General features: G+C 35.9%; 1 protein-coding gene across 9 annotated transcripts in view; it reads left to right on the top strand.

Moving 5' to 3' along the window:
• LOC136028203 (uncharacterized) overlaps nt 1-15,366 on the top strand; it is an 89,831-nt gene that overhangs the window by 61,980 nt on the left and 12,485 nt on the right. For 3 of the 9 annotated variants that reach the window (XR_010617761.1, XR_010617760.1, XR_010617763.1), the window contains 2 exons: nt 1,205-1,346; nt 4,981-5,166. The exons of 1 other annotated variant lie outside the window; for it this stretch is intronic. Coding sequence is in view for 1 of the 8 variants with exons in the window: in XM_065705917.1 (XP_065561989.1) it covers nt 4,981-5,112 (132 nt within the window). In the remaining 7 variants the exon portion in view is untranslated. Of the gene's footprint in view, nt 1-1,187; nt 1,347-4,980; nt 5,167-7,838; nt 8,210-15,366 lie in introns of those variants that run through there. 5 more of the 9 variants (XR_010617767.1, XR_010617766.1, XM_065705917.1 and 2 more) reach the window with 3 other exon arrangements.

Raw genomic sequence — 15,366 nt, 5'->3', positions numbered from 1 at the left:
AAAACAGTTTCTTCTTCGTTTGGTTCAAGATACCTTGGTTCAAGATGGCTAGGTAGCTAGGCGCCTTTTTTGCAATCTGGATGCAAAAGTCTTACATCCTCCTCAACATTCACTGAAAGTTTCAACTTGATACCCTATCCCGTTCCTGAGATATTGTGCCTATGTCATTTTGACAACCTGGGTGCACTTACTCTTTATTCAATAGCTGAATTTAGTTCAATAGCTGAAGCACTTGTAGTAATAGTTGTTGTACTAGCACTAGCAGTAGAAATAACTTAAGCGGTCCCAGTCATGATTTTAGTAGTTGGTAGTAGTAGAAAGATATAGTAGAAAGTTGAGTAGATGATGAAAGTAGTAGAAAGTTGAGTAGTTGAAAGTAGTCATAGTCACAAGTAGTCACAGTTGCAATCCCAATTGATCGCAGTCGCATTTGGATATTTTCATGCACTCAAAAACTTTTGATCTAGTTCAATAGTTGTAGAAGTAATAGCAGTAATAACTAAGGCAGTAGAATTTGCCATAGCAGTCGCAATCACAGGCGTAATTGCGATAATGGTGGCAAGTAGAAGCAGACATAAGTAGTCACGGTCGCTTTTGCAAGTATGGGCAGTCGCAAGTAGTCACTGTTGTGGTCACAGTGCACATAGTTTCTTCTACTTGGTTCAACATGCCCTTCAATAGGCCCTGAAAACTTGAGCTAAATGCTCTAAGCCGCTCCTGAAATATTGCGCCCGTTTGACAACCGGCATGCACAAAGTGTGTTTTGGTTTAGTGCAACATCCCCCTCAACATTTCCTAAAAGTTTGACCTTGAGATCTTTAGCATTTTGGAGACCCATGATAAGACATGACCCTTTTCCTAATAAAAAAAACTTATGTTCATGCAATTTACAACTTGCATAACTTATGGCCCTTGCCTCAGGGTCTGTAAGAGGTCATGTCATCCGCAAAGGCATAGTTATTTCGCCTTTCAACCATTTTGAAAAAGACAGATATCTCAAAATTTGAAGGGGGCCTGTTGATCTCCAATCACTTTTTACTCTTAAGAAAACCACTAGAACTTTCAACTTCCTATCAAATGAGCCCCTTTCGTGACAAGTTCATCTTCTACACTGACTATGACAGGGAACACATTTCAGATTTTTTATATACGGTATTGACTATTTGTTTCTAGTTCAGTTTTTACAGGCATGTTATGATTCCAGATATGGTGCAGTATTTTGGGAGAAGATGCGACTCATGGAGGATGTCGAAATAGGAATCGAGATGCCTGAATGGATTTCAACGCATCCAGCTAATGACACGTGTAGAGATCATTTAGAGGGTCTTGAAAGTAGTGCTTGAACGGTAATATTTTTTGTTCTTCTTCTTTCTTTCCTTTCTTCTTTGTGATTTTGTCTAACCCTGGCCCTGGTCGTATCCAGGATTTTTGTACGGTAAGGGGGGGAGGGAGTATTAAAAGAACGGAGATGGAGGATTTATCTCCCATGGATTGCTTCTAATGAAATAAAGTTCTATTCTTGGAGAATATTTCAATTCTCTATACTATTCTTAGAACAATTTCTTAGAGAAATTCCTCACGGAAAACAACTCCGTGGAAATTTCATCCAACGCAAAGTGCACCCCTCCAGTCAAATTCCCTCTAGACAGTGCCATCCTCGCTGAGAATCCCCCATCTATAAAATTGCTTGCGGACGATTAGGCCGCATAAATTCTCCTTAGTATTCTCTCATTTGAATAAGACTTTAATCGGTTTCTCGATCACTCCTGAAATGTTCCCTTCCGTGGGAATCATTTCCTAGAAATCAAAATACTCGGACAATATCCCCCGGGGGATTCCCCCGGAACATCTTCACATGAAAAATTTGGAAAAGAGAATGTAAGACAATTAAAAAGAAATTCGGATAGTAATTGTATCAAGTCTCCCCAGTGTAACATTTCCCGTGGAAAATTTACCCCCCAGAAATTTCCCTCTCCAAGGAAGACTCTCCCTATTGAAATCCACAACCCCCTCCCCACCTTAAAAATGTTTGTTTACTTCCCAATAACAAATACTTTACGTAAACGGGCAAATTTTATAACTTACGGGCCTCTCCCCACGGATTGTGGGGGGGGGGGTCATTTTACACCTAAAGTCATAATTATTTGATCTTTCAACTATACTTAACAAAATAGATATCTCATAATTTTAATGAAATAAACTCGGGGGAAATGGGGCCAAGTTGCCCTCTAATCTTTTCGGTCACTTAAAAAGGGCATTAGAATTTTAATTTCCATTCGAATGCATCTTCTCCCGGCTCTCTAGGACCATTATTTCTATACAGTCACCCCTGGAAAAAACAACAGCAAATAAACACGCATACGTTAACTGTCTTCTGGCAAATATAGTAAAATTCCACATTTTTGCAGATAGGAACTTGAAACTTCTATAGTAGGTTTCCCTGGTACGCTGGGTATGATGGTGTGATTTTCATTAAGATTATTTTGAAGTTTAGGGGGTTTCCTCCTTATTCCAAAAATCAGGCAAATTTTCTCAGGCTCGTAACTCTTCATGGGCAACACTAAACCTGATAAATCTTATATATTTGGAATCAACATAATAATTTGATTTTTTTGTTGTATCTATTGATATTAAAATTCACTTTTTTAGAGTTTCGGTTATTATTGAGCCGAGTCGCTCCTTACGAGTTGTTCCGAGTCAGTGAGAACTTACAATAAATTATGCCTAGGAACAAGTCTTTTTAGATGATATTTTTATCAAGAAGGAAGCTATTTGTGTGTGTAGATTATGGGGGATGTATCATGTTTATTTAGTTTTGTAAATTGTTAAGCTTATATAAATACTAAATAGGGTGAATATCGTAATGACATTTTGTGATAGCAAGTTACTATGGAGAAAACCCATCGCTTTTCGTCCGTTGAGTCTTTTGCTAGAAGTTACATCATTCTTTGTCGGTGTCAGGAGCAATACCCTTTGAGATATAAGAAGGTATATGACTTAACACAGATTATTTATGCCATATCCTATAAATAAGAAATTACCTGTATTCTTACTTTATGATATTTCTTTTTATAATAATCTAACTGAACAACATAAGAAGAGCCATAATATATCTTATTCCCACTAGCTTTACTTTCATAAAAAGTACGAGTTTTGTCTGAAACGATAAAACTCCATTTTTTTTAAATTGCAAAAGCTTTTCAAAAGTGACCGGTCGTGGAAAACCAATATAATCCCGTCTATCATTAGGCATAGTTTTAGCCATATTTAATGGTTCTATTGTAGTTGCCTAGTTTATATAAAATAATCATGTGGGTGTGATTTATTTTCGATGATGGAACCCTCAGACTGACCTTTTTCTTTCAAATTTACGCTTAGCTCTTTCTTATCTGGTCTAGTTGTTGAGATTTTTCTGTTGTACGAAATGCGTCATTCTAGTCTAAAATATAGACTAGAATAATTTGTTTTTGTTTTGTTTTTTTTACCCAGGTTCATAGGCGTAATATATTTAAGGCATATTGTATAATCACACCAACATATGGACGGCATCTCCCTTCCTCTGAGTCAGTCCAAGATTTTTTTTTTTTGCCTTGGATCCTCTCTCCCCCTTGGCTCTGACTTGTGATCACTTATGTTTCTAATTTTGTTTGCTAGTAAATGTGCGTTAAAGATAGTGAGATTATTTTGTCTTTCCACAGCTTGGAAACTTCTTTTTCCACAGCTTGGAAACTTCTAATTTAGCCAAAAAAGATTCTTGCCAAGTTCCACCGATATTCTGCCATGTGCTTGCCCCGCCTTGATTCCCCTTAACGTAGATGTATTAGTGCCATGCTTCGACTTTTTCTTCCTTAGTATCACGCAGATTTTCAGAGAAACGATTTAGGCTAAGTGCTTTTGTCAGCAATAAATCTTTACACTCCTATTAATAACGAGGTTTTTGAAACTGATCATGTTGTTTGAAGGTAAAACATTGAGTTGTAGCCGAAAGTCGGAAATATTTACAGTCAAAATTCCTATCTGTGTCATAATGGGTATTTCTAAAGTTGTACCTGTCGTCACAAAGCTCTGGTAGCTCTTAAAACACTGGAATTAGCAATTTTTATCTTGTTGTGATAATAGATGTTTCATTTTTTTGAAAGTCTTAAGCCTTATGGTTGAGTAAGCTAAAATGATAGTTCCTGGTGAATGAAATTACCTAATCTTACTATGACACTTTATTTCGGCTCATTTTGTTATCCCACTCTAACGTTAAAATGCAGCAAACCCGAAACTGGTAAAAATAGTACAAATGAAATACTAAGAAGTGTCTTTAATTTTAATTACCTGCAGTCACTAATTCGAATTTTAATTTTTAAATTCTGTGAATGGATATTAGTATTGAAGCTACTGAGTTGACCGGCCCAATGCGATTCAGCCAGATTTCGGTGCAGATGGAATGGAGGGCGAATCATGGTTGCAGCGATAGCTGCGAAGAAATAAAGCGAAGAAGAAGAGGAAACGAAAAGCATTTTTATGGAGAAAAATAGAATACCATGAGACAAGCTATTAGCCACTAGAGATTGGGGGGGGGACTAACCCCATTCGTTAGATCACGTCTCGGACCGAACCAGAATACTGTTTATTAGAAGTGTCAGAACGTTTTTCAGGGGTAACGGTTTTGATGTTACGACAAAAACTGTTAGGTTATGAGCTTTTCGTTATTTCTTATTTATAAAATGTAAGCGACTTCGTTACGTCAATTGTCATTTGATAATGCACCTTCTTTTGTAGTGGGCAATGAGCCCTACGTGGGACATTTAGTTATACTTAGAATTTTACGGAAATATATAAATTTGAACCAGTTGTTTTTATTTTGACAATAGTTCGCACTTAAACATAAATTAACTTGCCAAAAGTGAGCGTAAACAGTATTTGTTGGTAATCTTTTATCATTCTTTTGTTTTTAGTAAATTTCATAATTACTTGTATTCTTTCTTCTAGTGCCCACCTCTGAGAGACGTTGACATTGAAAAAGAGGTTGAAGACTTTGTCCGTGCTGTTAAAGAGAAACATGAAAAAGATCGACCTGTAGTGCTATTACAATTGCCGAAAAGACCAGTTCCTTCTATTTAAAGAACACATGTTTTATTTCGTTTTCATTTATTGAATATAATCCCTCTTATTTTTTTCTTTTTTTTTTAATGTGATTATGTTAACATATGGGTGCATGTAAGTTGTAATGACTCTTTAGTCCTACACAAGTTTTTGTATTTTTACTTGAATGACAAAAAGAGAATCTTTGGTTCATATTTTCTTTGAAATGAAGAATAATCCATGTATTATAATAAGGTCGACACAGTTACGTTGACTTAATAAGAAGCATTTTTTCACTTTCTGTTTCCCTGGCGCTTTATATAGAACAGATGGATATGGGAACTTCAGAGGGCCTTAGTCATTTGTAACTTGAAACGTATAGGAACTTTTTTTAGGGTCGAAAGTGGTTGAAAGGCGACCAGACCCCTAACGGAGTCACATCACAATTTTTATGGACCCACTTCACTAAGAATGTTCGAAAGATCCAAAAATTCACCCCGTAAAGAGGATACGACCTACACAGTATGAGACAGGATTAACTAAAGCTATACTAATAAATATATATTAGTAAAAAAGGTGGGAATGTTGCATTTTATTAAAACAGGAATCATGCAACGCATTTAAACGTATAGATTATTATTATAGATACAAATTGCAAATATTTAAATTTAGAGAATTCAGCTTTTGAGACTAGTGTCCATATTTACATCTCAATCACTCACAGAATCATCATCTTCCATAAACGAAAAAAAATTATTAGCATCATTTGTAACAGACTTTCCAGCACCTTCAGCCAGCTTATCGCTGGAGACAAGCATCGGGTGAAAACAAGTAGCTATGACTAGTTCACTGAAGGTTTTCTATTCCAATTCCACTGAGGAAACACGCAAGAAACGTTAATGCAAACCATCTAAAATGGAAAAGCATGCTTGAGAATACTGATGGAAAAGCATGCTTGAGAAGACGGATATCCTTAAATCCTTTTAGTTTAACCTCCAAACCATAAATTACTGGCGAATCAGCACCAAGACAACAATTTTTGTTGCCTTGCAAAGAATTCAAGGCTTGGCATGATGGATCTGTAATAAGCACATACTCCTTAAGAAGATCCCTCTCCACTGGCATCAACTTTGATAGTTTCAGTTCATCACTGGCACTGGGTAACTTTTCAGCATCAAATATGTCTACAATATGCTTTACTACATCATAGAGAGAGTTTAACCGTGTAGCATTTGATATGACTAGGCATCTACCAGTAATTTCCAAAACCTCGTCGGCAGCTTTTGTGCTATGCTTTGTCGCATTCCATATGGTTTTACACTTGGACATGGTGGATTGATAAAGTCTTTGAAATGAAACATTAACAAGCACTTGCTCGCTATAGTTTTGTGCAACCAGGTTCAGAGTATGACTGTAGCATCTCAAATGATCTGGGAGATAAAAATTTTCACTGTCAATCTCCTTTATGCTGTTTTCAAAAATGAGACCAAAATATTTTATGGTAACAGTGCCTCTATCGCAGTAAAACCCATCCTAAAATCTTCCGGAACTCTAAAAATTGGCAGTTCACTCTTTCTCTGTCATTGATGGGGCACCACACTCCCTGTATGCTTTAAAAAAATTGTTGCCATTATCCGTGACTATTTTGACTATTTTTCTCTGGCATAAGATAAAGTCTTCATTGATTAAGTTTAGGTGGGAAGTATAAGCAGGAAAATCATAGGTTCCAATAAAAAACCTGCAAGAAACTGCAGCCGACTTCTTTCTATAATCAGTGTCAAGCCAATGGATCGTAACACCTATGTAGCTTTTTAATTTGTGCTGAAAATGTTAGCAGTCGTGCAAAGATACAGTTTCACGATATAGTTCAGTCCTGGATCTTTCCATTGTTATATATTTCGATTCAACATATGAATATAACACTTTTTGTGTCATTACGGTTGCAAATGGGCCTAATCCTTGAACCAATTTTGTGAAGGTAGGTTTCTCAACTCTGCTTGAAGGCCAAGTAGACTCAATTACATAAATGACTATCAAATCATCAATTTGGCTTTTACTCAGTTTTACCAGTCTTCTCTCGAAAAATTTCTCCACTTGGGGTTCTTCCGCTTTCATAATTGAACAGCTTGTCATAGTTTCTTGTACTTGGAAGAAAACACGAATCTTGCGGTGCCCCCTCTTCCAAGCTTTCATCATTTACTTAATCATCCATTAAGAGTTTTTTTTTCTTTCAGAATGCTGTTTTTCTGCTTCGTTCTTAAATTTGACCCTAGTGCTATATGCCAGATGCGAACGAGGGTAAACATGCCACAAAAAATGGCTTACCCAATTCACGTTATAAAGATGGCAACTCAAATTTCAAATTTTAAAAATTGTATGAGATATTTCGTATTTGGACTAGATTTTACTTCTTTAGCATCACCATTGATTTGCATTAAAATTCACGGCTTCAAAAATAGCCACTTCGCAGTTCTAAATATTCTAAATATTCTAATATTTAGACGACTTTAGAGAAGTTCAAGACAAAAATGTACCTAGTACTTAAGTAACAATAAGTAAACGAAAAATTTATTTAAGCATGTACTTCAATTATTTTTCAAAAATGTCTTCAAGTATGTATTGATATAATTAGAACTTTGCTTAAGTACGTACTTACGATTATGTATCTAAATACCAACCCAACACTCTGGTTGCAAGTCCGTGGGCAGGAGTTGCCGATTTTTTAACACTACATTTTTCGGTAATTAATAAAGCGGCCAAAATAAAGTCACATCTATTCCATAATTTGTTTGTGAATCTATATTATTGCACCCAACTTGTGGTAAATGATTACTAAATCGTTAGAAACAATTTTCCTAGTGGTTTTCCATACATTAACCTGTTGTTGGTAACGCGTATTACTATTCGTGATAAGAAAGATCGATTTCATTTTAATATTCTTTTCTTAACCAATAGAAAATACTTTTGTCAATTAAAACAAACCAAAATTAATTTTAAAACTTTTCACAAAAAAAGGTTGTAAAGAAAAGAATGCCGATCCTTTTTTACTATTAGGGAAAAACGGCTTGTCCGGCATTGCTGTCAACACTGGCATATAATTTTAGCAGCAAGTATAAATGCGAAAAACCAGGAAAAGGTAAGACCCAGGAATTGGAACTGGTAAAACCCTAGGAATCTGACATTGCTTTTATTCAGACATATATTGTTTCTAGATTAAAATGCATTTCTTGAAATATAAAGCTGGTTCTTAATATTGGACATGATGCGCTTAGGTGTAGATGGACATTTGTCTTAGATTAAATATGTCCAGGATGGGTCTTTCTATGAGTCAGGGACATCGTTCTGACATTAATACAAGATAAAAGTACATTTTTAAAGGTTATGATCAAGCCTCAAATACGTGTCCAAGATTGGGCTTACCTAATGACTATCAATGTAGCCCACTTAAAGTATTCAGCTTTGTTCATAGCAAAATATTCAAGTCCATCATATTCTTATTAAGGAAATTTAGACAAATCCAACAGTAAAACAATCTATTTTTGGTAAATGTTTAGTTTCCAGTTTAGAGCACTTACAAATGCTAATTCTATAGAAGTGCATCCATTTCTGGTTGATAAACTAAAGAAGTTGAAATGCAATTAAAAATTTGGTTAGTGGCTTAGTGAATTTGTCAGGAAGAAATGCTTTTATAAGTGCAATTGAAATATCTATGGGAGTTATACTAGTTTGTTTAAGTTTCTTTATTTTACTAAAAACTTGATCCTCAGAAATAGTAGGTAAAGGTCATCATGTGGAATTTTCTGATACTCTTGGTTTGTTTTATTTACGTCAAGAGGCAGCAAAGACTGAATTATTCTGGCCAAATGACCATTTAACTGGTTAGCAGCTGTTTCATCATTGGATTCTGAACAAAAATTAACACCACTTGGGGATTTTCCACAAATTTGTTTTATTTTCTTATACTGCATGCTAGGCTTTGATTCAAAAAGCTTATCAATTTTTTTTGGTAGTACTCAGCTGCAGATTTTCTTGTCCTTTTACATACTTTGCTGCAGAGCATATTAGCATTTCCCATTTTCTCTTCTTTTCTTAGTTGAATTTTATACTGAATCAAATCTTTAATTTCTTGGGTTATGTAAGGATGATCTGTGTTGCACTGCTTGGAAGTTTTCTCAGGGAAGCATTCTTCACATTTGTTTCTTAATTTATCTTGCAGAAATTAAGCTTTCTCATCCAAGGACTTTAAAATTGCAACCTCATCCCAGGACTCAGATGTAGTCCAATGTCCAAATTCTAATAGACCCCTATATGAAAGAAGCTGGTAGGAAACTTTCTCAACTACATATTTTACTTTATACAAAGGTAGCAGAGCCCTCTTTGTCATGTACTGGTAGCTACCACCAAGGGGAGGTAGGTCTTGAGGTTCATTATAATATTCTGATAAATTTGTGCAAAGTAAGTTGAATTTAGTATTATCTTTAGTAGTTGGAAACTTCACTATCTGGTTGAGTCCTTGACTTCTGAGGAAGCTTTCAATTCTTAGATCATTCTTATCACCAGTAATGCAAATTCCAACATTTGGGACTTAAAAGTAATAATATCAACACACAAATCTAACTTTTCAACAAAGACCTTTTTTTGGAAAGATAGAAGGCCAAGTGTAAAAGTGCTTGGAGAAAAAGGGTTAGGCATTTTACTCAGATAGTACTGAAGTGGAAAGTAGAGTCCCACAGGGAACAATCCTTGGTCCAGCATTATTTAACATCTATATCAACAATGTCCCACAATCTGTCAAAAATAAAATGAACCTAAATGCTGACAATTTGAAAATCATCAGCCCTGCTAAAACTGCCAAAGAGCAAGCCTTATTACAAGCCAACCTATACAAACTATTGGATTGGGCAAAACTCTTTAGGCTAGAATCCATAATTAAGAAATGCAAGACAATTCATATTGGCTGAACAAATATGATGGGTCAGTATGACAAGTGGAATAGATAGTGTTAGAGATGGTTGATTCCTTCCATGCTGAAAGAGACCTTGGTATACATGTGGATGAAGAATCAAAGTTTGAGCAATATACTCAGTCAGTTGCCTCCAAAGTATTCCAGACCCTGAGAATTGTAAAAAGAACATTCTGCAGTAGGTCACCAAAGTGGATGTCAGAGCTCTATAAAGGACTTGTTTGACCAAAACTGGAATTTGGTATGTGTGTGGCAACCCCATTAAATAAAAGTGACAAGAAAAACTTAAGAGTGTCCACAGGTGAGCAACTACATCAATAGAGGTTTTTAGAAGCCAGGACTACCCACCCCACTCTCCAATCCTATTGATCACTTAAAAAGGGTGCTAGAGCTTTTGATTTCCATTTGAATAAGCTCTTTCCCTTGTCATTTTCCAGGACCATTGGTTTGACACAATTATCCCTAGAGAAAAAAATCTGATGGTTTCATTTTTATTAAGGTGATTCTCCGAGGTTTGAAGCCAATGCTATTTTCCTATAGCAGTGTAATGCGTATTAACAACAGACACGAGCAGATTCTTTGATGAAAAAATTACTGTGGCTTCATTGAAAGCTTTGACATGAATAGGCCGAACAAATTTGCATTTTTTTTCTTTAGAGCTTCATAAAAAATTAATTAGTGGGGACACCTCTAATTTTTAAAAGTAGCAATAAAATTACTTTTAGAAGACGTAGAGAATTGTAAAGTAGCCTCTCCATTTGCCACAAGATTTCAAAAATTTTAGCCGTGAATTTTTTTTTTTATTATCATCAGTTTCCTTTAAAATTTGCCATTTAAGATATTCTTCCTTTACTGTTTAAAAGGGTTTTACTAATCATATAGCCTTGATTTTTGTGTCGTTTTGTAGATCTTATACCGACAAATAATCCCAAAGATTGTTAATTTTGTAGTTATAACAGATGATTTTTAGCAATAATTCTTAGTATTCAAGATTTCCTCCTTTCTCATTGGCTTAAGCACTCCTTGAGGGGTTTGCCAGAATGTCATTAAGAATGTTGACATCTCCTTAGCATTAAGACCAGATTTAAAAGGAAGCTGAAAACATGTATAATTGGCAACAACACCTTGAGGCAATATCATTTTAACACCATACGAATTGGAATTTGTTAGGTTACAAAGCAGATAACAGTTTGGCTTTACAAGTAAAGAAACACCGATTGTAGGCCTATAAAATGTATGAACATTATTTTTAAAAAGAATATTATTCTTAAAAACACATCATTTTAAACATTATTGGCCTTTAAAAGTAAAGAAACACAGATTGTAGACCTATAAAATGTATGAACATTTTTTTAAAAAAAGAACATTATTCTTAAAAACACATTATTTTAAACATTATTGGCCTTTAAAAGTAAAGAAACACTGATTGTAGGCCTATAAAATGTATGAACATTATTTTTAAAAAGAACATTATTCTTAAAAACACATTATTTTAAACAATATTGGCCTTTAAAAGTAAAGAAACATCGATTGTAGGCCTATAAAATGTATGAATATTATTTTTAAAAAGAACGTTATTCTTTAAAACACATTATTTTAGACATTATTGGCTCTTAAAAGTAAAGAAACGCCGATTGTAGGCCTATAAAATATACGAACATTATTTTTTTTAATCTAAAGTTGTAGGATATTCGTCCATTTTAGTTCCACGGGATCTCATTTTATTCCTAATAGTGCCGTATCTTATACTTTGCTTTACGGAGTAATGCATATACTTATTAAATTAATGTCATTTAAAGTGATATGCTCCTGAAGGTACATAATAAACATTAGGCACCCTTGCCCTGGGGTCATAAATACAGGTAAGGGAGGAAGGAAACCCCTTAGGAGTATTTAATAAATTTTTGAAACTACTTATATTTATATACTATTCATCAAAAACAAGAGCTAAGAGCTCAAACGGCACTTGTGACAAGGTCAAGAAGAGCCAAGAGCTCATATGATATGAGCTCTAGCAAAATTCTAAGAATCAATAGATTGCTTTAAAAGGAAAATCAGAGGCTTAATGCTGGTCGGGATTTAAAATAAGAGCTTTGAGATACAAGGTACTTCTAAATATCAGAATTCATTCAGATCCGATCACCCACTCGTAAGTTAAAAATACCTCAATTTTTCAAATTTTTCCTCTCCCTTCAGCCCTCAAGATGGTCGAATCGGGGAAAACAACTGTAACAAGTCAATTAGTGCAGCTACCTGACATGCCTACCAATTTTTATCGTCCTAGCACGTCCAGAAGCACTAAACTCACCCAAACACTGAACCACACCACCTAACTCCCCCAAAGAAAACGGATCCAGTCCAGTTACGTCAACTACGTATCTACGCCGTTTATAAGCGTTTTCCAAGATTTCCAGTTTCCCCCTCCAATTCCCCCTCAATGTCAAACGATCTGGTCGGGATTTGAAAGAAGAGCTCTGAGACCTGAGTTTCTTCTAATTATAAAATTTTATTAAGGTCTGGTCATCCATTCTTAAGTTAAAAAAACCTCAATTTTTCTAATTTTCCCAAATTAACAACTTCTAGCTCCCTCAAAGAGAACGGATCCGTACCAGTAATGCCGGTCCCCCCTCCTAATGACACTGAATCTGGTAGGGATTTAAAATGAGAGATCTGAGTTTCGAGGTCCTTCTAAATATGAAATTTCATAAAGGTACGATCACTCTTTCATAAGTTAAAATACCTAATTTTTTCTATTTTTTAGCATTAACCCTCCCTCCCCAACTCCCCCAAACAGAACAGATCTGTTCCAGTTATGTCAATCCCGTTTCTAGGACTTGTACTTAGTTTTACCACCAAGTTTCATCCCGACCCCTGTACTCTAAGCATTTTCCAAGATTTTAGGCCCCCCCCCCAACTTCTTCTTCACCGGATCCGGTCGGGATTTAAAATAAGAGCTCTGAGACGTGATATCCTTCCAAATATCAAATTTCTATAAGATCCAATCTCTCCTTCGTCACTCGAAAATACCTTTTTTTTTAATTTTTCAGAATTAACAATCCTCCTCCCAACTCCCCCGAAGAGAGCAGATCCGTTCAAGTTATGTCAATCTCATATCTAGGACTTACGATTATTTTTACCACCAGGTTTCATCCCGATCCCTCCACTCTAAGCCTTTTCCATGATTTTAGGTTCCCCCTCCCATCTCTCCCCCAATGTCACCGGATCCGGTCGGAATTTAAAATAAGAGCTATGAGACACGATATCCTTCCAAACATCAAATTTCATCGGGGTCTGATGACTCTTTCCTAAGTTAAAAATACCTCATTTTTTCTATTTTTCAGAATTAACCCCCCAACTCCCCCAAAGAGAGCGGATCCGTTCTAGTTATGTCAATTGCGTATCTATGACTTTTGCTTACTTTTCCCATCAGGTTTCATCCTGATCTCTCGACTCTAAGCGTTTTCCAAGATTTTAGGTTCCCCCCTCAATTCCCCCAATATCACCGGATTCAGTTGGGATTTGAAATAAGAGCTCTGAGACGCAACATTTTTCCAAACATCAAATTTCGTTAAGATCCCGTCACCCGTTCGTCAGTTAAAAATATTTCATTTTTCTATTAACCGAAATTTTTCTGAAATATTACCGGCCCCCGAAAAAATATTATTTTTCCGAATTAACCAGCCCCTACCCCCTCCAGATGGTCAGATCTGGAAAATGACTATTTCTAATTTAATCTGGTCCGCTCCCTGATACGCCTGCCAAATTTAGCTGTCCTAGCTTACCTGGAAGTGCCTAAAGTAGCAACTAAATCTCAACGTAATTAGAGTTTACTTATCAACATGGTTTGGACTTCGACAGAATGCTGAAATTTTTCAAATAGAATTTACTTACTAATATTTATATGCTATTCACCAACACTAATAGTTAACCTATAATAGTCTACTATTCAAACAACCCTAATAGGTTAAGGTTAACAATACTGCTACTAATACATTATGACCCCTAAACAATCTCTATACTATTCGCATGTCAATGAAAAATCCACTTTCAATATTCACTTTCAGTGTCGGACCAAGTAATTTTCTCACATCCACTGTCTTCTGGCTCCAAAGTCCGTTTCATTCCGCGATTTGCTGCAGCCCGGACTAAGGCAGGCTCTCTAAGTGGCATGTTCCTAATCAATCGCGAGTCTAATATCTCCGGGAGTAAACAATCGCTCCAAAACTCCTGAAGCTTTGGTAATATGGACAAAAAATATTCTTTTGATCTCGGAATAGTTAAAATTTCCACATCATGCTCATGGTGATATACCACCAAGTGACATTCTTCATGATTGGTGATTTCTAGCTGACCTTGAATTTGAGCATAGTATTTGTGATTTTTCTTTAACTCCAATTTTGAATTGTGTGACCATAGGAAAAAATTCTTTACCAATCCTTTTTGGGATGCCACTTCCCTTATGGTCATTCCTCTGGGAATATTATGGACAGTCTTCACTTCAACTGGTGTGCCGTTTTCTAAGCGACCATTAAGAGAAGCTCCAAGAAACTGGATATTTGGATGAATGAGTAGTCTCATTTGATTTCCTTTTATTAATGATACTCCCTCTCTCTGCTCGTACGCCGTCAGTGCAATAGCCTCCAGTTGAATTCCCCTAAGCATTGGAATAGATTTGAAATTAGAAATAATTCGGATATTCTTGACTATGGGTGCGGTTGGAGTATTTTTTTTGCGAGAAGCTATTCTATGAAAATAAGTGGCAGTAATCCTTTTGCTCCTCTCAAATATCCAGTTATCATTTTGCCCCATTGTGTTTACGTAGATCTCCTGCAGTTTGGCTCCATCCAGATTCATATTTTTTGCAACATAATCAGCCTTTGCGATTTCAAATTCCTCTGGATTCATATCAGGCTTGTTGCAATTTGGTCCGTAATTTTGATCGCCTTTAGGCAAACTCCGATTCTCTTTCTTTTTGGCCATATATCTCCCACCCATGGTTGCGTAATATCTTTTCAGATTTGTTTTTGTCCGTTTCCGAAGATCAGAAGTTTTCACCGTGTATTCTTTTGTTATTTTGCAAGGACTGTAGCCAAATGTTTTTTTCCATGTAGAAGATTGCCATTTCGGGCCCAAGGAGTAGGATAGGCTTGCTCCACTTATCCTAGCATGGTATGACCATCGTTTCGAGCGGCTTATTTGTTTTCCGCCTACGAATTTCACTGCAACAGACATAATTCTCGGCAAGATTGGTCGTTGCATCGTTTCTTAATAAGTCCGCTTTTTTACAATTATTTTCCACGCCAGCTTTTACATCCTCCAAAATAGTTTTC

The sequence above is a fragment of the Artemia franciscana genome, chromosome 6 (genome assembly GCF_032884065.1).
Source record: "Artemia franciscana chromosome 6, ASM3288406v1, whole genome shotgun sequence".
NCBI lineage: Eukaryota > Metazoa > Arthropoda > Branchiopoda > Anostraca > Artemiidae > Artemia > Artemia franciscana.
This window is presented reverse-complemented; position numbering and strand designations above follow the sequence as displayed.